This window comes from Phaethon aethereus (genome assembly GCF_964289735.1).
Source record: "Phaethon aethereus genome assembly, chromosome: 14".
Lineage (NCBI taxonomy): Eukaryota > Metazoa > Chordata > Aves > Phaethontiformes > Phaethontidae > Phaethon > Phaethon aethereus.
This window is the reverse complement of record NC_138590.1, coordinates 8,502,906-8,529,106: the sequence shown is the minus strand read 5'-3', so window position 1 is coordinate 8,529,106 and position 26,201 is coordinate 8,502,906. Positions and strand designations below refer to the sequence as shown.

At 42.6% G+C, this 26,201-nt stretch overlaps 1 protein-coding gene across 1 annotated transcript; it reads right to left on the bottom strand.

Moving 5' to 3' along the window:
• Positions 1-498: 498 nt before the first annotated feature.
• Positions 499-24,896, bottom strand: CCNJL (cyclin J like; the record flags this gene model as incomplete). The annotated part of the gene is made up of 5 exons (XM_082005954.1): positions 24,532-24,896; positions 13,401-13,611; positions 2,957-3,256; positions 1,982-2,141; positions 499-946 (listed from the first exon to the last, which is right to left on the bottom strand). Exons 1-5 carry the CDS (start codon positions 24,607-24,609, stop codon positions 499-501), a joined length of 1,197 nt encoding a protein of 398 aa, XP_081862080.1. The 5' UTR covers positions 24,610-24,896.
• Between the last annotated feature and the right edge of the window lie 1,305 nt (positions 24,897-26,201).

Below are 26,201 nucleotides of genomic sequence, written 5' to 3'. Positions count from 1 at the left end.
ATACCAATTTCAGTACATTTTAGTAGAAGTTTCCAGCAGTATAAGCTGCCACGGTTCAAGCCACACATCACTGGGAAAGAAGGACTCCATGTTTTCCAACAACATCCTCTAGGTACATTGCTACTTGGCCAGAAATTCAACAAACACTCCAGCCTGAAACAACTCTTCAATACAAGCTTTCAGCCAACTCTGACAAGTCACTAACTGAAGACTAGAAAGAAGTAATATCCACAGGGTTTCTACGCAGATGCCTCTCAAAGTAACATTGAGTGAGGTATATTAATGAATTTCTATTTCTCTCTGAAGAGCCAAAGGTACAACCCTTGGCAGAAAGGCACCCAGATTCCAGTGATCAGTGGATCCAGATCAACGTCCTCTGAATGAGGAAGTCATAAGGATTCTGTTCCTTTGTGGTTTTCATTCAGATACGCATCTTGTATCACATACAGGGTCTCTTCTTCAGCTTCTATTCATATCACTTCTTTCTTCTGTCAATATTTATCCATCCAAACACCCAGCTGCATATGAGTGATGACCACTGAAGTAACTACTGCCATAAACCATGGAAATGCAGTGTCTGGGCTCTGTTCCTAAGGCCACCTGCACAGCAAGGGGTGTTTGGATGGGCAGAGTCTGGGCAGTTGGCTGAAGACTGGCCTGAAGAGCTGCACAACACTGAAGTGGGCTGTCAGCACTCCCAACAATCAGACCACTGGGCCTGTGGGCCTGTAAGGAGTCACGATAAGCAGAGCACAAATCTTGCACTGGCGACTGGAACTGGGAAAGCGTAGCTGAATGCTGGGCTAAAGGGTGATAACTAGATTGCTGGAAGATAACTTGACAAGTGGCTTGATGGCTCAGATTTTCCACTGCTTCCTGTTCTTGATGTTGAATTGTTACTTGCTTTTTTATGTTACTGGCTTCTTTGATGTCATTCTCATAATATCTGAAACAAATTATAAGTAAGATTTATCAAAGAGAAGTTCACAGAGCTTGCGCATATCCCAAAGTTTTCACCAGTCCGGCTACATCAGCAGCTTTTTGGCCCTAGCTGTATATGGTAATCTTCAGTTGCATTCTCAATTCATTTCTAATTATCCTGCCGTGATCTTCACACACTAACAACAGGTTTATGGATCATTATTCATCGCAAGTATGTTTTTACTGATGGACTGATTATCTTGGAATCTTAAGTCCACAACACAAAAGACATTTTGAAATAGTCTGTGTAGGTAGTTGCGGAGTATTAAAGCGCATAGCTATAAGGAAACAAGGCAAATTCCTGTTAGATATTAGGAAGAAACATTTTCACACTTTTGATTATCATGAAAATGATGAAGCACTAGAACAAGTTGCCCAGAGCGGTTAGGAAGTCTCCATCCTTGGAGACAGTCAAAATTTGACAGTCTGATTTAACTTCAGTTGGCCCTGCTTCAAGTAGGAATTCAGAAGGTCCACTATCACTCCCAACCTAAATCATTCTATTAAACATTTTTATTTTCTGTTAAGAATGTATGTGCTCACATACCAGACCAGTATTGATGCATTGCAGTCATGTCCTTTACTGGAGAAAAAAACCAAATAATAGTTCTGAAATGTCTCCCTACTGTATTCTCAATGTTAGAGATACACTGGTGTCTCTCTGCAGCAAGTATATGGCAGGTACAATGAAAAAACAAGGGGACAAAGCTTTCATCAATCATCTGTAAAAGCTTCCATCCAATCACACAGACAACCAGTACAAGAAAGCATAATGAACACTAAATTGTGCACTCCATTCTGCATTGCAAATATTGTTAAAATACAGTATTTAGTAAAGTGACCTGATTTTTTCCCTTTTATTCCTCTCCCCAAACTGAAGATGGAGATTACCAATGTAATATTGTACTATCTTAATTCTAGCTAATCAATTACTTTTTTTTTAAATTAGTATTAACATCTTCCTAAGAGCACAAACAGGTTTCTTTCTTTCTGATCTTACATGAGCATCATTTCAACGCATTGTGCAAGATGTTCCCAGGAATAACGTGTTAGCAATTCAAGCTGTGTTGTCCAGGCAGGAGAAATCTGCATACAGATACGTGAGGCACACACACAAGCTGCAGCAATCAGAGATGGACGAAAATGGAGGAAAGTGTGATCTACAAAAGAATAAACAAAAGCAAGAGTTATATTCTTAATCAGTAAGCCTATTATGTGTATACATGGCAAAACAGGACAAAATTAAATCCGAAACTTTGTTCCACACATCTCATAGTATTAACTCATGACCAGAAATAGTCTTTCAAAACTGGATGAAGCTTTCCTGAAGATCTCTAATACTTGTTCAGAACTGCCATCAAGGCTTAACTATAGTTTCTTTCATTTCAGAAGCTGCCACAAAATAGAGTACGGTGAAATTTGTAGACTGGTCTCAACTGAACCAAAGTTATGTATCAACAATTACACACATTGTTGTACCTGGCTTATGAGGATGCTGCAGTTCACTGCCTCTCACATGGGCAGATACTGGAAGCAATGCTGCAAACCAAATCATTAAAAGCCCCATCATTCTAAATGTTATATCATGTCTTGCAGCACAGGACCCTCTAAAAAATATCATTAAAATAGATTCATACATTCAACTGCATAATATCATGTCTGCAACTGACAGTAGTTCATACTCCGTGGCAGATCAAAAATGAGACCCCACTTCTGACAGTCTCACCAATTAGTGTTCTAAGCTGAAGAAAAATAATTTATCTCATCTAGAGATTTCTGAAAAAAGACAAGAGGCTTAGGTGCAAGGAAGGGACACTGTACCATTTGCCACCTGAACTAACTGCAAAGGGAAACTATTCTGCTCAGATAATTTTGTGCAATCCATATTATGACAAGTTTTAAAGCCCTTATCTCTTTCAGATTTTTGCCTTTTGCCAAATGGAAGAATATTCTAGCATAAAACTAAGCCTCTTACCTTGCACTGAGAAATCAAGGAAATAATACGCATATTTCTCGAGAAAATCTTTGATTTTGGTCAGTGAGGTGATAGGCCAGCCATTGTGAAGGTCATTCTCGCCAATGGACACATAGAGGTAGTAGTCAATGTAGTGTGCTGGTGTTGGTAGACAGAGGTTCCAGTTGAAGTTTTCCAAAAGCAGCATTTCCATTCTAAGCAAATCTTTCTTGTTCAATACCACATTCACATTGCACATGTATGCCAGGTTATTTAAGTGCTCCAACTTTGGAACTTTATCTTCTTTTTCTTCAAATTTACCTGCCAGAAGAGATGGTTTTCAGATAAGACTTATCTTTATGATTGAGTGTCCAAAAGCCAAAGAACACTCCCAGAACCAGAAAGTCTAATGATAAAAGGTGTTTTTTTTAAAGGAGAGGAAAGTACAGTGATACAAGTAGGAAAGAAGTCATACTGGTCAACATATTCCTATATCCTTTTTATGGTTTTGTTGGTCTGTTTTTAATTGTTTGTATAGTATTGATGCCAACACCAAGACTATAAACTCATTAGGATTACAGATAGTTTTTCTGATTATAACTGGAAGTGTTTTGCTGAAGGGCATTCAGTCAAGTGCGAAGAAAGCAAGCAGTATGGGAAAAATAGGGCAAAGGAATATCTAATATTGAGAAAAAAAAGCTCCTTTGGGTATGGAAGCTAAATGCACATGCTACAAAGACGACAACATTAAAAACCCTCCGGCAACACCACCTTTGCCCTTGCTGCTTCAGAATTCCTCTTTGTTCCTTTCTGTCTTGGAGGGACTCATTAGCTAAGGTCACTGAAAGGCTAGAAGTACACTGCAATCAAGTAATTAACATAAATAATTCCTATGGGGCTAGGAAAGAACATACATTTTCAGAGTCAAGATAGCTGAGCAAAGCTGCACCTTTTTCTGAATTGTATTTACCAGCCTACTGAAATAGCAGTAGTCTCCAGAATGACTCAATTTTCACCAGTAGCTACAAAGTGCTGTCATTTCACACAGAAAACCAGGATCTCACTTTATTCACCCTTCTTCATAAAAAGCATCCAGTATCAGATTTGATTCCCAGGATTAGATCTATCAGTAATAAAGCAACAGCATTACTTTGCTGCAAACTTAAGAAAGCAATTAAGGCTTCTTAAATTCACACTGTTGATTTACCAAGCCAAAAATGACCAATCTACCCACAACTCCTTGTTCAAGAGCTAGCAACAAACAATCTCCAGAAGTAAGTTTCCAGTACAGCTTAAAGAATATCCCCACTGCAAAATCCAAATCTATAGCTACTTAAATGTACTCTGTAGTTATTTTTCGTCTTTGTTCTTGAGGGCATATATTCCACAATTGATTCTTGCTTCAGTTGTCCTCCCATTGCCTCTGTAAGAGTCCTTTACCAACAAGGAACAATTGACAAGATTATTAGCTTCAGAGTATTCTCATCAAATCTAAAAACAATTAAAACTAGTATTGCACTAAAAAATTATTTTAAAAAGAAGTAAGATCTTGCTATCCATTTACAATAGCAATTCCATCCAAAGTATCTCCAGTATATTAAAAACTTGACAATTTTCTGTACTATTAGCAGCTTAAGTGTCTTTTAAACACATTTAAAAATGGGTTTTCCGTCTTTGAGCCTGTGCAGGTATCATGGATATGAAATGCATTAAAAGTGTAATATAGCAGCAACGCCTCCATAAAAGAGCATAACAATAATAATGAAAAACAAAATTAATCCATCACATGAAGTAGAACAGGAAATAATTGTGGGCACACCATCTGTGAAAAAGGCCTTAAAATTCAGGAGTCTGTATACACATTCATAAGCCTCCTTGTCACCTGAATTCAGAACTGTTTAAGAAAAACAAAATTTGAGAGAAAAGTTAACCCTTTGGTTTTTTTCCCCCACAAGGTGATGTCACAGCCTGATACAGAAATGTAAGGAGTATGCTAGCAGGAGAAACTACTACATGCCCAGGAAACTAATGATGAGATCTGTCATTCTGGTTGCTGTAAGTTCTAGTTCCTTCTTTCTTCCCACTCAACCTTGGAAATTTCAAAAGGTCAGATTGTAGCCTGGATAGCAGACTACCAGCACAGTAGTGTTAGGAAGGAATCATACCAACATAGGGCAAAGCTATTTGAGTTGATCAAGATAATTTTTCTTTTAAAGTTAAAAATAGTTGACAACAGCTAAATTTAATGATTTATTTTTTATTTTCCCCCTTCTGCTTTTCAACACACTGGTCACAAGCAGTGTTCCCCAGGGCTCAGTTCTGGGGCCGGTCTTGTTCAATATCTTTATTGATGACCTGGATGAGGGGATCGAGTGCTCCCTCAGTAAGTTTGGAGATGACACTAAGCTGGGTGGGAGTGTTGATCTGCTGGAGGGTAGGAGGGCTCTGCAGAGGGATCTGGACAGGCTGGATCGATGGGCAGAGGCCAACTGTATGAGGTTTAATAAGGCCAAGTGCAGGGTCCTGCACTTCGGCCACAACAACCCCATGCAACGCTACAGGCTTGGGGAGGAGTGGCTAGAGAGCAGCCCGGCGGAAAGGGGCCTGGGGGTGCTGGTTGACAGCCGGCTGAACATGAGCCAGCAGTGTGCCCGGCCAAGAAGGCCAACAGCATCCTGGCCTGTATCAGAAATAGTGTGGCCAGCAGGAGTAAGGAAGTGATCGTGCCCCTGTACTCGGCACTGGTGAGGTCGCGGCTTGAATACTGTGTTCAGTTTTGGGCCCCTCACTACAAGAAGGACGTTGAGGTGCTGGAGCGTGTCCAGAGAAGGGCAATGAAACTCGTGAGGGGTCTGGAGCACAAGTCTTATGAGGAGCGGCTGAGGGAACTGGGCTTGTTCAGTCTGGAGAAGAGGAGGCTGAGGGGAGACCTTATCGCTCTCTACAACTTCCTGAAAGGGGGTTGTGGTGAGATGGGTGTTGGTCTCTTCTCCCAAGTAACTAGTGATAGGACAAGAGGAAATGGCCTCAAGTTGCGCCAGGGGAGGTTTAGATTGGATATTAGGAAAAATTTCTTCACCGAGAGAGTGGTCAGGCATTGGAACAGGCTGCCCAGGGAGGTGGTGGAGTCGCCATCTCTGGAAGTGTTCAAAAAACGTGTGGATGTGGCACTTCAGGACATGGTTTAGGGGACATGGTAGCGCTGGATTAATGGTTGGACTTGATGATCTTGAAGGTCCTTTCCAACCTAGTGATTCTGTGGTTCCTAGCTTTAATGTTAGATAGCAGCAGTCGCTGTAGCAGGTTGGAGGCACTGAGTATAACTGTAGCTAGGTAAGCTGAAGAAGGGCTCCAAAACCAAGTTGGGAATGGGGAAGATAAATAATTTGGAAGTTTTCCTTCAAATAAACTGTGAAATTTGAATATGAGCTACTTTCCAAAGCAACATACAAGCAACTTGATCATATTTTCTTTCCCAATTCCACCTTGTCCTAAACACTTTGCTTCCAAGTTTACCAAGGACTTACCACCTATTTTTAAATTGAAGTCTGGAGAAGACAGCAAAAGTTAGTTCATTCCATCAGACCAAAGAGATCAGAAGCAAGAAAGAACAAGTTTAAGATGTTTTTAAAATGCAGTGTGTCCTTTTCCAGTTCCATAATTTAAGCACAGTATATTTAAGCTGAGAGAACCAGAACCTCCAACACAATTGCTGCAAGAATATTAAAGGCTTGATCAGACAAGACAGTTGCAAGTCTAGTATTGACCAAACAAACAACACTGACTGGTTTAATCAACATCACACTTTGGGAGGAAAAACAAAGCTCTGTTAGCTACATTATCACCTGGAGTCTGCAGTTTGAAGTTCATGAAAATTGCATACAAGTCATTTGCATGCTTTTGAAATGCCACCTCAAATTAAAAGTTTGCTGTTGTGTTCTGAGCTCCAGTGACAAAACAGTTGTCACTACTGCCCTCAAATAGTTTTGTTTCAAGGTAACGGAATCATAAGCCTTTAAAGCAATGCTTAATTTAAGAAGTATATGATGCTGCAGATTTTTATACAAGAAAGCCTACTGAGGTCACTAGGAAGAATAAAATAAGATGACATGTAATGTAGGTCTACATTTGTGACCAACTTTTGTGTAAAATCTAAACAGATGGGGGCGGCATTGGACATCACTACGATCAAATGTACTCTCAAGAACTGATTCAACCACTGTAGGAGGCAAGAGTCACTATATACACCTAGCTACACAGCATGCAGTTCAGACTGATTACTGGCAGTTAGGTAGATGATCTTCCTGGGGTTTTGCATGGGTAGCAAAACAAAAGCAGGACATGCAGGCAATTTGCTTTATTACATTTTCAGAATCTTTGAGAAGACCAAGGAACAAAAAGGACTGACAATTTAAAGAGTCATTAAAGTGTAAGTACTTTTTATCCCATCAAAAATTAAAATCAATCCAAACAAAGGATAAACCAGTCAAGCCCATCTAGCCCAGCATAAAAACAAGACCTACAGCTGCTTATACAGCTGAAGGACCACTTTTCTTTATTCCTACATTGTTCCAGAAGGTAATACAACAGCCTTCTGAGATTCTCTCCCATGCCACCCCCAGATACAAACGCAGCTTCTCACTGTCCTCTAAGCAAGACAAGAGCGAGACAGGCTATTTTAGAGATAGCCTGCTTAATTCCTTTTTCTGCAGTGTCTTACAAAGCAAGCAGTAAAGCATTTTCCATGTCTGTACAATAGCTAGCACACGTGCAAACCACTTAGCTCAAGGCACCTGAGTTTTTAATGCCTTACTATAGTAAAGTTTAATTACTAAAGAAAATATTCTGTACATGTTACAGCAACAGAGAAAAAAAAATCAAGACTACAAACTAAGTTTTGCACTAATCTATATCCTGGACTGACACCCACTATTCTCTTTTACTGAAAAAAAGTAGCTTAGCTGTCTTTGTCAGAACAGTTACCTGCTTGTGAAAGTGGGACAATAAATGGAGAACAGATCACAAAGCACAGTCCAATAGAAAAGCTGCCTGTTGTCTGACAATAGCTCCACTTAGTCAATGAGGAATTAGGTGATAAAGGATTACCCATGCCCTAAACTCAGACCATTTAGCACAGACATCTTTTCTTGCTCTAATTTCTTTTATTGTCCTGAGTTAACTCAGCTGTTGAGAATTCACTGGCAGATTATGGAGCTGGGCAAAATAAAGCCAGGAAAACCACGAGAAGAGCCTAAGTACTCTGTGAAGCAATGCAGCACTGGATGTGCTGAACAGTAAGCTACCTCTGCTTAAAACAATACTCAAATTTAAAAACTGTTATCATGTCTCCATAGCAGCAGAACCCTCTTGAGGAAGAGGGGCCATAAGAACTAGAATTGCTGGAACATTCAATGCCACTGAATGGCTGAGAGGGATGTTGCTTTTATCAGGTACTGAAGCACCTGCTACTGAAAAGGGTTAGCTCTTCAGGGAAGAAAGGAACAGCTTTTAAGACCCAGCTAGGTTTTTACAGCAACAGGCAAAAGCTGCACTGCTTTAACTATACTGACATACACATACAACAGTACAGCCCTCGTATACCACAATTAACAAAACTCACAGAAGAAACAGTTGCAGCGGTTTAAGACTTACTGCCCCAGTGCTTGCTCTCTCCCCAGAGTTTATTGCTTCTGCAGCTGGACCATTTAAATAGATTGTGTCAGTGCATCACATCTACTTCAGGGCAGCTGGTTTGCACAGCTCTCAGCCGGCAATTTGAGCCAACTAGCACTGAAGCAGATGGGATAGTTTTACACAATCCCTTTTTCCAACAGAGCATTTAGGTCTAGAGCACCTTAAAATACCACAATCATTTTCTGTAAAAAATTGCCCAATGAAGACGCAGTTTAGAACATTACAACTTGCTTCTGCTCAACAGTGCTCCTCTATAAGGGGCTGCCTTCTCAGCTGCTGAGTGAGTGAAACTTAAAGTTCCTCAATTCCCTTCAGGCAAAATGTTAGTTACACTAGATCAATCCACTTACTGAAACCACCAGCCAGCAGGTTGTGTCTGGAGAAGATCAGAGCTTGTTCAAAGTACTGGGGTGCTTTGGGGGAAAAGGAAGCTAGTAACATTTTCAGTTGCTTATCTGTTTGCAAAGGGAGCATCCATGCATAGCCTGGTACAGAAACAGCAATCCAGGCTTCTGAGCAGGTATACTGGTAATTATCCTGCTCTAGATAGAGCTGGTTTGCCTGAAGACCACCAGTCCCAGCTGCCCAGCATTACTTCTGACCAGAAGCCAGCATCTCCCTGACCTAACAGCAGTCAACCTTAGCAATCACTAGTCTGCTTCAAGCAAGGGACAGATGGATTGTCTTGAGCAATTAAAACCACTGGACTTCACTAATGATCTTGCAGCAGCAGGAAACTACAGCTTCTGGTATTACCACAGCTGGACCTCAAAAAGAGGTCCTGTGTCTTCTAATCATATACCTAGCCAAAACATCTACATAGACCAGGTCGTTCCATATTACAAAAGTATGTTTAGTTTATGATTCTGATTTAGATCATAAAATTTCCCGTAATGCAAGTGAGACAGACTATTCCAAATACATTCATAAAGTAACTGTGACATCAATTTTTCCAGCAACTTTTCCTTCTCTCCCCCAATAGCTTTCAGTTCACCTCTAGATTACTGTGAACAATTTTTACCATTCTTTTTCAGAACTGATTCAGAGGAAATAATAACCATTGATGACATTAGCAAACTTCAAAGCTTTTGTAGCTGTTCTGACGAGCTAAACTATCTGATAGGAATTTCCAGAGGCCTTCTCCAATTGTCACGCTGTGCATACACTGCAAGAGAAATATACATCTTCCGGCTAGTGAACGACTGGATGAATCGAGGGACACACCTCCACATTCCTCTCAACTGCAGCAAGTTCAGGCCGAACATTACTTGGCTGCTAGTGCCATTTGTTTGGAACAGTATTATCTTCTCACTCCCTCATCTCTCTCACAATTATTACCGAAGTGGGAAGCACTATCATTATCCAGTTTCCCTGTCTGGGGATACTGATGAGCCAGTCAAAACGCATTTCTAGAATATAGCAAGAGAAATTAGCTTCAGCTAACTAAAGGACATCTAGCCGAAAGCGATGTTCTCCATCATGACAGCAGTGCTGTTGTATGCTATTGAAAATAGGTGACAGCAAGATTTGTAGGTAAAGGGAAAAAAGAAACAAGTTTTGGAGACACAACTCTTGAAATGGAAGCAACAAACTTCAAAGCTAAGTTTCAACAACTTCTCTGAGCTTAAGAATTGTCAACTTGCATTTAGCTTAGAAGTTTGTTGCTTCCATTTCAAGAGTTGTGTCTCTAAGATGTTCTCTATTGTTCCCCCGCCTTACAGTAATTAGTGGGAATAAGTAATCTTGCCTCTAACTACACCTCATCTTGCTTGTGGTCTCCACACTACCCTCATCTCTTGCTCTTTTCTAAGGAAGCAATCAGGAAGAAAACACAGAGTTTGTCCCAATGTGTTTATAACAATTACTGAAAGACAGTCTGCATTAAACATTCATCTTGATATGATGTAAACACCACAACTACTTAAAAAAAGATTAGTTTCTTGCTCTCTACAGTAAAGGCATATTATTTTTTAGAAGTACAAGTGTCTTGCCACACAGCCTGAAGAGCACTTTTGCTGCAATCCTCTGCTGAAAAACTATGCAACTTCCTACAGTAATGTTTTGCGGGAAGTTCTAATTACTGCATTTGCAGTAACAGGCAAGGGACTAATTTTATTATTCTTTGCTACAATGAGAATTTTCAAGGTGACTTGAGGCCAATACTTCTTACTTGCTCAGAATCTTTTACTACAAAACATGAAAAAAATCATAGTACAAGTATTCTTCCATTTCATATAATCTTGAAAGTAACAAACTAAACATGAGAATTCCCACCTACTGTAAAGTGGCTTTTCCTGACTTGACTTGCATCACTTTGAACTACACATACCAAAAAAGAGTAACCTTACTGCACATTAAGATGGCCCAGATAGTAAACAACAGAGCTTACTACGCTCCCAAGTCCCCAAACTGAGCCCTAGCTTTTTAAACCTTATCTATACAAGTTAATTAGGTGTTAATTTTGTGCAAAGCTATTTTGGTTCAACTTTCAATATTTTGTTTCTACACAACTCTTGAAACAGAAGCAACAACTTCTAAGCTAAGCAGCAGGAAAGCTGCCTTTACAGTAATAGACCTTTTCCCCTTCCTGTAAGGAATGATTTAATTCCAGATCAGGATGTATACATGCTACTGCATTGCTCTAATCTTAATTTTAGAAATATTCTCATACTCACTAGCTCACTAGACTTAGGCTTGCTCTTTAAATAACCAAAAAAAAAAGGCAATTTGCTTAAAACAGGCAAAAGTTGCAAAACATTTCCCTCTAGTGTTATCACACAGCAGTTTGTGAAATTCCTTTTGCTTCACAGTTGCATAGACGTGGCCTAAAGTTGCATTTTACTTCAGTCATTTACATAAGGAAAAAACTTGAAAGCTTTTTTGGTTCTTTTTAAAACCTAGAAGCTACAGAAATCAGCATTCCAGCTCTCCCAATCTCATATAGCGAACCTCTGCCCAACATCTTACCAGTATACCAATTCTGACAATTCATACAAAGTTTGAGGGTACCATTTTCATCCTATCTGCGTAGCACTGAAAATGTGAACTATAGCTATAAATTGTCCCTCTAAATCCAGAGGAAAAGTTATTAGAAGAAGTGTTGAAGCATCAGTTTTATGCTGAGGAAAAATGGAGGAGATGTATACTTGAAAGTGTCAGATTTATCTGAAGAAAATACTACACTTTTCCTGAAGGTAACATTCATCCATGCACTTGGAAAAATAAAAGAAAAACACAAAAAACTCGCAACACTGCAAGGTTTCTTGTACTTACAAGATTACCCAAAAAAAGAAAGATACTGTCTGAAAGCTGAAGGAGTACACCTCTGAGCAGGTATCAGTCCCCAAGCTACCTGAACTTGTGATTTCATTCAGTCTGATGTGTTTGAAATTAAGGGTACAGTTTCATAACAATTTACAAATCAGCCCTAGCCCCTCTCCCCTCCACTGCGCCAGCCTGAAGCTTGTCTGACCCCTCAGAAAAATACCTCTCTGGTAAATGTAGAAATACTTCCTCAGCTGGGATGGTCTTCTGCCAATCTACCGGTCTGAAGGAGCTCACTAAAGGCTCACGTCAGCAGAAGTGAAATATCTGAGAGTCCCTTAGGCTGTTTTATGACTGTACCTACAGCAACCATTTACATTCTTTGCTCTGATTTTAATATTGGCCGCCTTTGCAACATGAACCAGTAACTGCTCCACAAAATTCACCATCTTCTCTGCAGTCAGATAGACAATAGTGTTTACATACAGTAAATATATGGGATTTTTTTTATTACTTTACCATTATCTCTGCAGATTAATCTCTTCAGAATATAATCAATAAGGAAAAGTAGTAGCAATCCCATATCCTGAGGGGTAAACATATAGCATCACCCTCTTTCCTCAATAACTTCTGGCTCTCCATAGTGTTTTTTACCTTAACCAGTATGACTAGCATTAATAGCTGAAAAGTGCAAGCAGAGTTTGCATAACTTTTGTTGTCCACAATAGTGCATTGCTCCACATGGCTCCCATATGGCAGGATAATTTCTCTGTAGCCTAGAAACTGAGTTCATAAGTTTGCAAGGGTAGACTGCAATTCCTTGAGGCACCAGTGTTGCTTTCCTCCACTTGCACAGCCCTGGCTGCAGAGAAGATTTCAAGAAAGCCCTAATGACAAATGTTCAAGATAATTTACTAAATGGATGCCAATACCAAAAATATAGTATTACACAGCAATGCCTAGCGATTTGATAGGAGTCCAGAACAAGTAATATGCATTCCAGCGTCATCACCACATCCACCCAGTGCCTCAAGAAGCAAATTTTCCTTTGGCCCCTGTATAAGAAGCCTCTGATTTGCAAGGAACTGATTACGCCCAGTGATTACAACAGAGGCACAGATTGTCCAAGGAGAGATCTCCAGGAGAGGCTGCATGTTATACAGATGTCATTCCCTACTACCAACTCTTCCTTGGAACCAACCTCTCCCAGTCTTGCCACTTCTTCCCACCCCATCACCCCCTGATCTTCATCATCCCCTTCCAGTGACCCAGCTTCAGCTGCCAAAACTTCCTCTGCACGTTGACACCAGCATATAGATGTGAAGTGCAAGCTATGCAGCTGAGCAGAGTTTATTAGCAGACTGCTTTATGCCTTGACATGGACTTCATTAAGCCTTACCCTATGTAGCTGGAAGCTGTTAACACAGAGAAAACAGCACATCATATATAAGGAAAACCACCATCTGCTCAGGAAAAAAAAAGCCTTGATAGACAGCAGCCAACTTACTTGCTAGGAGAAGACAGGCAAATGAAACGATGTGCAGTTGCTTGACAGTGATATCGTAGTGATCCATAAAGAGGTCCAATAGATAGACAGCGAGATGCCGGGCCGTAGGGCAGAGATTGAAACGGTTGCTGAGGACAGTCAAGAGATCAACGAAGTATCGGCGCATCCCAATCTGTGGTGAATGAGCCTTATACGTAGGCAACTTAAGTTCCTGAGGGGAAAAAAAAGAAAAGGGAAGACAGACAGGTACTGAAACAAACACCATTTCGGTCTTTGGAATCCCAAACCACCACCCACCACCTGCTATGGCAAATGCTTAGCAGCTACAGCACTATGATTGATACAGAAATCAGGGCTGGATTACTGCGTGTTTTGACAGTCACTTAACTTGTAGTACTTTGGTCATCCACACACTTTCCTCACAAGCATTAAACACATGCTCGAACACTGTAAATTACAGTTTAACCCAGGAACAACTTGCTGTTGCTTTCTACAGAACACCAAACTTCTCAGCCACAAAAATTGCTGCTGAAGGACTCCTTTTTAATTTTGTTCACCCAAATTAGACTGTTAAGTAAGGTTTTAACAGTTTCATAGGCAAGAAGGGCAAGATACTCTTGTTTCTCTCATATTCCCCGTTCCTCAATTGCCAAAGTTTCTACATTCTGTGCCAAAAAAAAGGTCTTTAGAATAAAGAACATCTATCTTACAGTAAACAAAAATAAAAAAAAATCACATGGTGCATGGCTGCAGCAAGAAACAAAAGTAGACATTAACAAAACAACAACATTGGAGAATAATTAAACTATTACCTTTTTCTAATTATAGCAAATTCCAGTATTTTCTGTAGTGACTGATTTCAGCATCGTAAAAGCTAACTATTGAACTGACAGACTGTATTTCACATGTAAGATAGAAATTTTCATTTTAAATGGCAGAATTATAGAAGTTTTTGATCTACCTATGCTAGATCTTCACCTGCAAGGGTTTTACACACAAGTTTGTAGTCACTATGGAAAGAGCAAGTTAAGGGAAGGAATGAAGTTCCCTGGGAATACCCACCAACTAATGCCACTTAAAAGTTGTCACTTTGTTGTTTTAGACATGGTCGTATACTAATGCAGTTAACCATGGCCAGACTCAAATCAAAATGGGCTGAATACATTTGATAGGCATAGATTAAAAAACAAACAACATTTCAGCAAAGTGTATCTCTCAGTAATTCAGATTCTGCTTATACGTCATTTTTGTATTACATATACTTAATAAATTAGAAGTAGTACAGTGCTGCAAGATAGACATGTTTTATAGCGGAATACAAAGCAGTACATAGAACAGTTAGTTCTACTACATAAATCAGGACTTAAAAAAAGCATCCAGAGGAAGTATCTGCACTGGCTACCCCATTTACAGAAGCAAGAAGCACCACCTTGCACAGCTGGCGCGGTGGCTGCCCACGCTCCTTTCATCCCCTGGAAGGAGACATTCCACGAGGAGGTTCAACTTCTCAGGAAACACTGGCCGCACAATCGGGCTCAGAGGGGCACACGTAACTGGAAACCAGGGAGGCTCCAGAACGAGACGCAGCTTACAAAGACAGCAAGCCGAGCGCTCTTACGGATGATTGCTTCCCAGGCCTTTTTAAAGGAAGTCAGTGAAAAAACACATTCCAGACTGAACAGACACATGCTGTGGACAGGCAAACAGCCCTTTGAAACCTGGGACAGCCTGCACTGCGGGATTATAAAGAAATCACCCACCAGTAACAATTTATAAAGCAGGGAGACAATGGAACATGTTCCCCTCCCCATTGTTTTATACCCAGAAAACCCCCATAAATTTGACTTTTTTGATTGCCTTATGTACAGAGATTTCAATCCATCAGTCCAACTGACATACACAGTTTCAGAGCAGGAGTTCCTAGTATACCCGTAACATGAATGTTCTGGCAGAAATGGTTTCAAGCTCAGTGCTTACATCAGTTAAAATAATTCCTTTTTTTATATGTCTATACAAAGCTCAAGCTATCATAAGATCAGGTGGCAATTCTACCTCTGAAATATTTTGTTCTTCTAGGTGACTGGTAGGAGCTTCAGGTTTTATTTTCTGAAATGTCCTTCCTGTTTCCACAGCTATGTCTCCCAGCAAAATTATACTCTCTATATACTCTGAGGTCAGCATATATATTTTATGTGAAATCTGCTTTTTAGACCATAACAAATGCAAGAAAGAAACAGTAACTCCAATTACACATTTACTCAAAAAATCTGACATGTCTAAATGTTACAGTTCAGTGGGTGAGCATTAGAGGCTCAGAATGAAAGCAGAAACCAGAGACTTGGGTCTGAACCTCAGATGCTCAGAGGCCAGAACTACCACTACTCAGCCCACTGTGCTAGAAAATTCAAAGACCAGTCAAAGCACCGAACTTAAGCCAATAGGATTATTCTGCTACTGGTTTAACACAGCCATTTACTCCCTGTAAGACATCTGGTTTATTTATTTATTATTATTTTTTGAAAATTGGTTAACTAGTAAAGGGTGCAAGTGAAAGGCACTTTAATTTTGTGCACTAAAAAACCCACGTGGGCTTCCCTATAACGAGATTTAACAGCACAGACGAGGTTGAGCTTCAGGATTAATCTCAGGAGGAACAGAGCCATGTGCTGTGGCTTCTTGCAAGATCAAGTTCCTAGGTATTAACTGATCTAGGGTAATTATCTGAGTATAGGCAAGAGCCTTGCCCTGCACCGCATAGCATGAAGCAGCTAGTAAGTAGTTCAGTAGGACTGCTTTTACACAGACAGCTCAGTCTTAAATGATGAGATTTTCTTTTAATGGGAAGGGAGCGGTACATAGTTTAACAATGCAAGAGCTGAACAGCAGACTTAAGAGTTACCAACACGGCTGCGGGCATGCACCCCTTGCCATCAACCCCCCACAGGGTTCTTTAGCATAAGGTCATCAAGAAAAAAAAATTACTCCTTTGAATTAAAAACTTGCTACTTTGGGAATACTGATGCAGGATCAGCAAATACAACTCTATGGAAAAAAATGAACTTTGGGGGAGCAAGAATAAAATCAATCATTTCCATTGCTTAATTTTTTTCCTCTATCTCTAGTAAAGCAACAGAGAAGAAACTGGGAGTCCTGCTGTCTGCTGGAGTTGCCCTTTCATATGCTGCTTCTGCTTATCTTTGACCTGTTCATTTGTATCTGCTTCAAGTTTGCTTTGGGCTACTGAGCAATCGCCACATTGAAATGCTAAAAGCAGCAGCACATAAGAGGCTCACAGGTGTCTGGGAAATTACTTAACAAGCTTTGCTAAACATATTGATCAGTGTCTATCCACTAAATGCCTCCAGAAGGCAGAGCACAGCATTTAAAGGGATCACCACTTAATCTCAGGACCTGAAAAGTAAGGCTTGGACTGAGTCAGGCCTGAAGGCAAAGACTGTTTTTAAGCTGTAACCTCCTACCAGCTTCAAGACCTGACCTTCTAAAAGAAGGGAATGGTCGTAAACATTTTTAAGTGGCGTTAAAGAAGACAAATCTTCCTCAGCAATCACATCTGAAAGACAGCCAGGCTCCAGACACCAGCCATTCATTCACTGCAGAGACACAGCTCCAGTAACCTGACCACTTCAGCTGGCACCATTCCTCACCACAGCTCAGGAGCCAAGATTGCATCTCTGGTTCGGGGGGGTTTTGTAACTGGGCTGAGCAAATGCACTTCAGAATCCACCCCGAAAGAACATACTGGGCAAACAAGATTTAAACTAAAGCTTTTGAGCAGCAACAGAAGGTTAGGCTTTCACTGTCCATTTGAACCAAACCAGCCAAACAGCGATTGAAGTGGAGAGGAAGAAAACTTAACAGGATCACTTCCTCCAGCTCCCTCGAAGCAGCAGCTGGTGCAGGCCAGTCTGCCCAGCATTTATCTTCATCAGAGTCCCGCATCAGATGGCTTGGTGTGCAACATGGCAAGAGGTTCCACACACACGTTCTTTCTGTCCAATTCTTTTTAGTAAAACTGTTCTCCCACTGATATAAAGCCATTAATGAACTGACAAGCAGTCAGGAGAAAAAAAAAGCTAGCAGTAGAAGTTAGCAAGTGATGTGACATTATGGTAATAAGTCACACTAATAATGATCAGTTCTCGGAACAAAAGTGGAATTCATCAGGGTATTTTAGAACAACTCACAGGCCTTTTGACAAGGACAATGAAGTGCTGTAGCAAATACGCCTCGGGTTCTGAAATTCAGGGAGATGTTAACTGAATCTGGTTTTCTACCATGTCAGAGCACTTGGACTTCAGTCAGGATCTGTTCTGTCCCACAGGTCAAACACGCAACATCTCTTGACCCTACGCAACAGCTCTGGTGTTCCTTACTGCTCTCCTCCCTCTCTCAGCACCAGCCATCTCAGCTGCTGCACACAGGCATCTCCAGAGCGCTGCATCCTCTGTGGAGAGCCAGGTAAATTACCTTCTCATTTCTGGAGCAAAATGAAACACTGAGACCAGAGCTGCTCAGGAACAGTAAAGCCCCATTCATCTGTTAAAATACTTGCCTATACAGACGCAGGCACCACTTACTGTTACAAACTTCATACTTCTCTCATTATTATCCTCCGTTAATCTTATTACCTACTTCTGTTTCTGGATATGTAAACAGAATCCAGTGCATGGCCCCCTCTACCACAGCTCACAGATCTTGACCACTGATCCTAACCCGAAATCTGAAAAAGGTTTCCAGCTGATGAACAAAATTACACAGTGAAGGTATATAACTAGTCTCAACAAATCTCCATGATTCTTCTTAATCCAGCAGTAAAGTACATAAACCCAAGACACCACTTGTGTGGCACTCAAATTTAAAATAATAAAAAAGGAAAAAGGCTACTAAGTGTTTAAGTTAGAAAACTAGTAAAAAACATGGTAACTTAGGCAATCATTTAGCACTTTGTATGTTGCATGTTCTAGAAAAATAGCATGTACATGACCTCCACCAGATTCTTAAGAATTCCTGTTGTAAAAATAACAGACATTGCAAACTTGTTGCCATTAGAACAGGAAAAAGAAATACTTGTAGATTAAAAATAAAGAGAAAGCTTATCTAGCAGGCTATTAACAGTTGTTCTTTGAAAGAGACAAACTCCTTCCTGTTTTGTGTTCTAACCAGTCTTCCAGCTGTGGAAGAAAGGTGCCAAACTGATCTCCTAGATATAATTATTGCATCAAAAATGAGAAACCACTAAAAGCTAACTTCTATTTATGCAGGCAAGAAGATTTATGCCAAGAGAAATTTAGACTATACTTTTTTTTATAGGAGCTTGAACATTCAGAGCACTCTGCATGCTGCTTTGCAGTAGACTAGGTAGCATGCTACCAATTTAATTCTGCTACTAAAGTGACGCTATTCTCTCCCGCACAGAAGCAACCCTCCTGGCCCTGCACAGATCCACTAACAAAATGACTCGTACAAAACTTGCTGCTCAGTGTTCCTACGCTTAAGCAGCTGACTGCAGTTTAATTAATCAGTCAAAGGTTGCTAGTGTATTTTGCAAACCATCCGATAGTGGAGTATAGCTGATGCGTTTGACTTACTGATCTTCAAGTTGGCCACGCAAATTCAAAGGCAGGGGCAAAGATACATGACAGGGCAGTGCTCTTACGGTATGGCCAGCAGGATGCGTGTCCTCGCAGAGCGGAAACGCATGGTGAAAGTCTCCAAAATGGTCGCACTCGCTTAGTCTGTGCAAGCGCAAGCCACACTGTGTTGTAACACAGACACCAATGATTATAACTGTTAGAAGACACAGCAATAAGGGATAGTCTAGGATTCACTGCATCATCTATTACTCGTCTTTGCAGCCCTGCCATAACCATATCTCTCAGTCCTGAAAGTTGCAGCATTTCCCATTATTTAAGCAACCTTCAGCTCTTTTAGACAAGTCTTAATCAGGCCTTAGGAGAAGTGCCAGTCTTGCACAGCGTCTGGACTCAGTATGTAAGAGACAAACCTGACAGAACCACGTTTCAAGAAATTATGTCAACAGTTCCTCTCATTATTTCCAGTAAAAATTTAAGATACAGATACTTTCTAATAAGGAAGGGTACATGGGCAATATATCCTTTATTTTTCCCTTCATTCAATAGGGACCAATCAGGTGGACAGAGCAACAGTTTAAACACGCTTGTTACACTGCCTAAGTCAGTGGTGCCAGCAGCTACCCTTACTGATTTAGGATACATTCCATTGTGAGGTGCGAATGAAACACCATAAAAACACCATAGAAGATTTTCTCCCATTACCACTGTTCCTGCACACTCAACAGCAGTAGCAAATTCACATGCATCTCCCACAAAGGACCAGAACTCTGGCCACAAAAACAGAACCTCGAGTTCCAACCTACTCAATGACTGTGGCTTACACCGGGATTTTTTCTTTACTCTTTCAAAGAACAGTAGGCATCTTCAATAGTTTCCCCTGCTTTACCTAGATTAAAGGCCATCTCTGACTTCTGTGCTCTTCATACATTTCCCCTACCACTCACCTCTGTCTTTCAAAATATCTACAGATGAGCGCAGACTCCATTCCTTGAGATCTGAGCTTAGTGTAGACGCTTAAAATTAAGGTTTAGGCATACTACTGAGATGTCACACAAAAAACCTGTGGCAGACCAAGACAGCATTTCAACTGTATGTAAAAGCTTTTTGTGCTTGAATCCACCCTGCCCTTCAGCATCCTCACAACAGTCCCAGGCATTCAAAATTTGCGGGAAAGCTGAACTAGTATTGTGCTTGAAAATCCATTACTTCACACGTTCCACTGTGGTATTTTATCAAGCATTTCATTAAGTCCTCCTTACACACTTCAAAGTATTCAGAAGTTCAGCAGCTAATCTGAGAAACATCAGAGAAAGGAGTGTGAAAATTGAAATTCCAACTTTAAGGGGAAAAGAAGAGAGATCATGAATAACCATGTACTTCATTAGGACACCTGTTCCTTTCAGCTCCATGCACATGCTGCCATCTACAACATAAGCAAATTACAGATAGCAACCAGTAATGCTATTGTTGCTGATTTTCAGAAGCTAGGATATTTTTTTTTGTTTTGTTTTTTTTTTTTTTTGTTGCGTGAACAGATTATGCTTTTGTTGCTGGGCTTCCAGTCCTGGATAAAAAAACTCTCCTATTAATACACCTCAACGCCTGTTACACCTGCTTTCTTTTACAGCTGACTCAAACTGGAAAGGTGCATCAGAATGAAAGGTTAATATTTTATCCTTCTATTAAATGCAATGGGAAAGAGCCCTTTTGCATGTCTGCAAGTATCTAGGACCCCTGAATTTCTCATCTAGATTTTGTTTTAGAAACAACAGAAGCACAACCTATGCAATGCCCTAACACCTTCCCTCTGTTCAGAGCGTAACTGTCTAGTCTGCACCAATCTGAATGTCAGGCTGTGCCAGACAGACCTGAACATATCGAACATACCATTTAATTAATTAAGCATCAAAGAGATGACCACTTTTTTAAATAACAAGGACATGAGTGGACTTTCAGGCTAAAAGATAAAAACAGTACTTGTTACATCAAGATTTTCACACTACCAACGGGTCAAGCAAACAAGATGCTTTCGCAAAACAGCAGAAAATAAAGGGACATATGCTAGGTGCAGGGAGAAGAGGGAAAGATCGTGTTTTTACTGAAGTTTTTACTGCACAAAATTAATAACAGGACCTGCACTACTTCTAACAGGACGATTTAAAACTGCAAGAAATACACTTATAGTGACAGTATTCAAAGACCGTTGAAGAAAAGGGCCCTTCACAACAAACTCTGTATAGATTATACTCCTCCTTCAGAGACTGCGATCCAAGCTGACACCATGGATGAAACAGAGGAAAACGTTGCATGTCAAAGTAGAATGAAACACACTATAGTGGTAAACAGCATTTCCTCATTAAGGTCTTTAAACCAAGAGGAGGTGGGAGACATGTGTGGAGGAACTTTCACCTAGAGGAAATCACTCAGACTTTCTTACCACTTTAACAGCAAAGGACTGTTTGCTTTTGGCAGAAAGGATAAGCTCTCCTTACCTGGCTGAAAGTAACTGCAGACAGTAATTTGGACTGCCTTTAAAAAGATCAAGTTACAATTACTAACCTTTTAAATTCACAAAACAAATCCTATAAAATTTGGCCCTGCTCTGAGTATCTATACAAGAGATAAATAAAAAGGGAAATGCAGGCAGATCTAGTAATTCTCATTAATTGCAGGAAATGAGCATATCCTGGAAGGAAACAGCTCAACATAAGCACAAAAATGGGAGAGGAAGAGCAAGCAGACATCACTTATTTCTGGGATGATCAGACTGCCTCCTAAAGCAAAGTATTTCCTCAGCTTTAAAAAACAAATAAACAATACCCCCCAACACTGACTTGTTACTCAGCTTTCCACGCTTGTGGGGCATTCACGGCTACCAAAGCAGACAGAAGAGTTTTGCGCAGATGCTACAGTAGTTTCACTTCCATTGAGAGGTCTCTGATTTTTGACATCAAAGTCAGCTGCCTGGCACAACCAGTACCTTTCCATTAGCACTATCATAGGGCCACTGTAGAAGTAGTTGAAGCACCAGAAAGTATCAGCACATACACCCAGCACCTTCCTTGGCTTGATGTGCGTTAGGCTCTCCTAGTACAGAACATACACAGTAGGCTCCAGTTTTTATTTTCCTTCCTGGCTCAGTCTTGCGACAGGTTTAATGTTCTGGCCTAATCCAGGGGAACACTTTAAACTCTCATTTAAAGTCTAAGGATGTGTGTAGCACTTCGGGAATTTTATGTGTTTTGCTCCACTAGGTCAGCACGCTCAATAACTAACACAATACCGTTCTGCTAAGCTGAACGCTACATCCCAATAATCACAGCACAGATATTTTACTAGTCAGACAATTCAGGTGCTATTAATTTCCTCCGCACTGAGCTAGAGCCTTCGGGAAGTCAAAGCCTCTCAGCATCTTTCAGGCCTCTCGGAATTGGAAGCCAGGTATACCACACGCATTCAGGATCTGCTTTCATGCATAACATATCCATCAGATACAGCACACATCTGTCACAAAGGACACCAACTTTCAATCAGATTAAGAACTCCTCCCAAACCCAACTGGGGGGTGGAGAGGATGGTGTAACATTTTTTGCAAGTTGTTAACATAAAACCTAGGTTGTTAGTAGGCATACATCGATATTTGTATGTCTAAATTGTTTTTGGGGAAAAAAAGTGATTCTAACGATCCTTCAGTTGTTTTAGGACAAGAGTTACGTTATTTAAAAGGGATATTTTATTCCTCACCTTAAACCCAGACTTTAAGTGTGTTCTTCAAAAAAGCGGGACAGTCTGCAACATGCGTGTTCACCTCCTTGACAAGCATCTTGAAATAACTTTCCTGTCAGATTCACACACTAAAACTGAGATTCTCACCTGTCTAATTCTCACCCAAGACCAGAGACACACTGTTCCAGACTAGGACTCCTCAGCAAGTATCTGAATCCAGAGAGGTCATTTAGGCTTGAGGATACCCTTCCCTGAATCTTCTGTATTCCAATATTAACATGCTAATACACTAATAACGCACTAATACTCTAGTGGGGATGCCACTACTGAAGCTTATTTTGTTTTGTGCCATTGCCATAAGTGTCTCTAAAATTGGTCCACGCTCACAACACTGACTTCAGTACTTCAGAACTATTTATCTTCCCAAACTTTGCTGGAGGATCGTTTTGAGGAGTTCCACAATGTTCTACAGTAAATTCTGACACTTCGGACATCAAAAAAGCAAACCTCAACAATATACTTGAAAGTTGCTCCTGCAGAATCACTTTATGAAAAAAAAAAAGAAATCACAGAAGGTGAACTGAAGAAAGTCTGGGGGGCTGTGATTATTTTTCCTCGATATACTTGCACTCTGGGTTCTCATGTAGTACTTCCTTCAAAAGGGAAAATCATCCTTACCAGGTGGGCAGAATTAGCATTAAAATTGTCCGAGCAGAAAAAGATGAGCAGCCCAGAGACCCTTCTCCCTCTTTACGGGTTCTTTAAGTAATTCTTGTCATTTCAGATGGCCTAGGTTAGTATCCATATAGAAAGAAGTCTGAGCAATCTAGAGTCATCAGATGCACCCAGAAAGCAGGCTGAAGAATTAAATAGTTGATCAAAAGATAGTGGACACACTAAAATAACAAACCACAAAGTTCCCCCCACCTTTTAACGCCCTGTCAGTTGGGCCCTCAGTTATTCCTCCCCGCTGTAGGGCCGGGAAGACCCGAGAACAAACCCACCCACTCGCAGAGACCCGACAGCAATTAACTCACCTGACGCAATTTATTCCTAAATGCCTGTAAAGAAAACAAAGGGAACTGAATGGCCAAAGCGCTAACCTTGCTAGCCGTAACTTAGAAGCTGCATCAAGCGCGGGGAGCCGGCGCTTGCCGAGGGCTCTCTCGCGTTACCGACTAAGGGCATTCAGGGCCCCGCCGAGGCTGCAGGGCGGCCTGAGGAGATGCGGGAGGCCAAGGCGCAGCTCCAGCGCTGCCGGCTCCCCTCCTTACTGCAGGGCGTTCCACTGGGGTTCTAGTCACGCGTAACCGATAGGCCAAGTTCTAGATGAGCCATTCCACGCCGCGTCTGTACATCTTTCAGCCCCTCTACAGGCTGCCAGGGAACAGGCTCCCATCTTTTACTCGAACTTTAGCATTTACCCGGCAGAAAAGCAGCAAAGCTATTTCTCCAGATCCCACGAGACGCTGGTTTTCCGCGGGTCAGCATCAGCATCCTCTTTAGCATTTAATGCAAAGAGCCATCAACACCCCGGCTAAGTTACAGCCACCGGGAAGCGGCAGGCAGGTGTTTTTAGGTTCTCGCAGGTTTGGTTTCGAACGAGTCTCGATCGAAAAGCAGCGCAGGGGGAAGAGCTCCCTCCACGCAAACCTGCTCCTTCGAGCGCTGCCGAGGCCGAGCTGCCCAGCGCCCAGCCCCCACCCGGGCAGGGTAACGGCCCTTCCTCCGTGGGCCGGTGCCCACGCGTTTCTGCGAGGGGGAGGGAAAGGAACAGAGTGGGACCCAACCTTCGTCCTCAAGGTCTCATGGATGTCTGCCGCCAGCTCCCCTTTCCACCACTGCTCCTCCATCCCCTTCCTTCCCATTCAGACAGAGGTCTGGACGAGAGACGCGGCCGCCCGGCGGGGAGAGCGATCCAGCCGCACCGCCGCCCGACCGCGGCCGCTTCCGCCAGCCCCCCCGCCGCGAGCGCCGGCGGAGATATCACCTGCGGGCCCCCACGCCGCGGGCCGGGAGCGGCCCCTCAGCGGGCGCCCGGGTCGGGGGCTGCAGCGGCCATCGCTCCGCACCTTGTGCCGGCGGAAGCGCGACCCGCGGCGCGCAACCTCCGCGGGGGGGCCCAGGCTGAGCCCCGGGACGGCTCTTAGGTTAATTAGCACTAATTGCCAGCCGGCCGCCCCGGGCAGGGGCACTGCCCTCCCCGCCGCGCCCCCGCGGGCCGTCCGCTTGGGGCACCTGTGCGCGCTCCCGATAGCCCCCGGCCCCGCGGGGCGGGGCGGCGTGGGGCAGGGAGGCCCCTCCCAGCAGCTGCCGATCAGTGGCGGGGACCTTCGGGCAAAACAGCAACCGCCCGCGGCCGCCGCAGGGCTGCTGCCGTCCTGTGTCTGCCCGGCGGGCCGGGAACGGCGCTGCGGGCAGCGCTACCGGGGAAAGTAAAATCTAAAGCTTCTCCCGGTAACGGGGGCTCCGAGTACTCAGTAAATACTCTCGGTAGTAACAGAGGAGACTGTATTTTCCCTTGTTTCACGATTCCCAGTACAAGATGCCTTGTCTTGAGCCGCCAGCAGCCTGGAGGGAGAAGTGCGTGCCTACGTCCGAGCGCGAGGCTTGGCAGGAGCGCAGCCCCCTCCGGCCGCACGTCGGGCTTTCCCTCCCCCGGTGCCAGGACGCAGCTCTCTCCTGCGCAGACAGCGAGCGGGGAGCGACCCGCGGGCGCGCTTCCCCCCGTTCTACTTCAGGCGTAACCCACGCCCCGTGCCCCGGGGCAGGCCCCGGCCCGTCACAGCGCGGTGCGCAGCACCGGCTGCCGCCGGGCTCCCCGGGCCTGCCGTCAGGGCTCGGCCCGGCTACAGCTTCGAGCGCGGGCGCCGGTCGCTGCCGTGCCCTGGGAGCCCAGGGACCCACATCCCCGCCACGGCTCGTACCCAGAGCGCCCAGGGCCCGTCGGGCACGCGCAGGTTTGCTCCCGGGCCCCGGAGGGCCGTGCCTACAGGCCAGGGGGTATTCCAGCAGGTTGAACCGAAGTCTTTCAACGAGTCTGTTTTAGCACTCCGCTTCGGCAATTCCAGGAGTCAAGAAGTCACCATGCAACCTGCTTTGTGCCCAAATCTCACTGTTGATCCATTAAGGATGAAGAATTTTCATGAGAAGGTTTACCAGGCCTGGTAACAGCTTTCCCATTTAAAGAATTACATTTCATGTTTAGAAATAGGTGGGTTTTAAAACAACAAAAAAAAATTCCCAGGCATTCTGCACTCAAATTTGCAAAAGAACCTCACAAAACGTTTGTTCCTCGGTTGGTTTCCTAAAGGAAAGGAACAACACAAATCTGCCTGCTTCAGTCAAAATAAATATTTGCGTTGATTTTAGTAATCCTGGGGAAATATTTTCGTGATCAAAGAAAGTTGTCGACCAAATCTTCTGGGGAAAGCACACCCCGGTTGTTTATCGTCTGTGT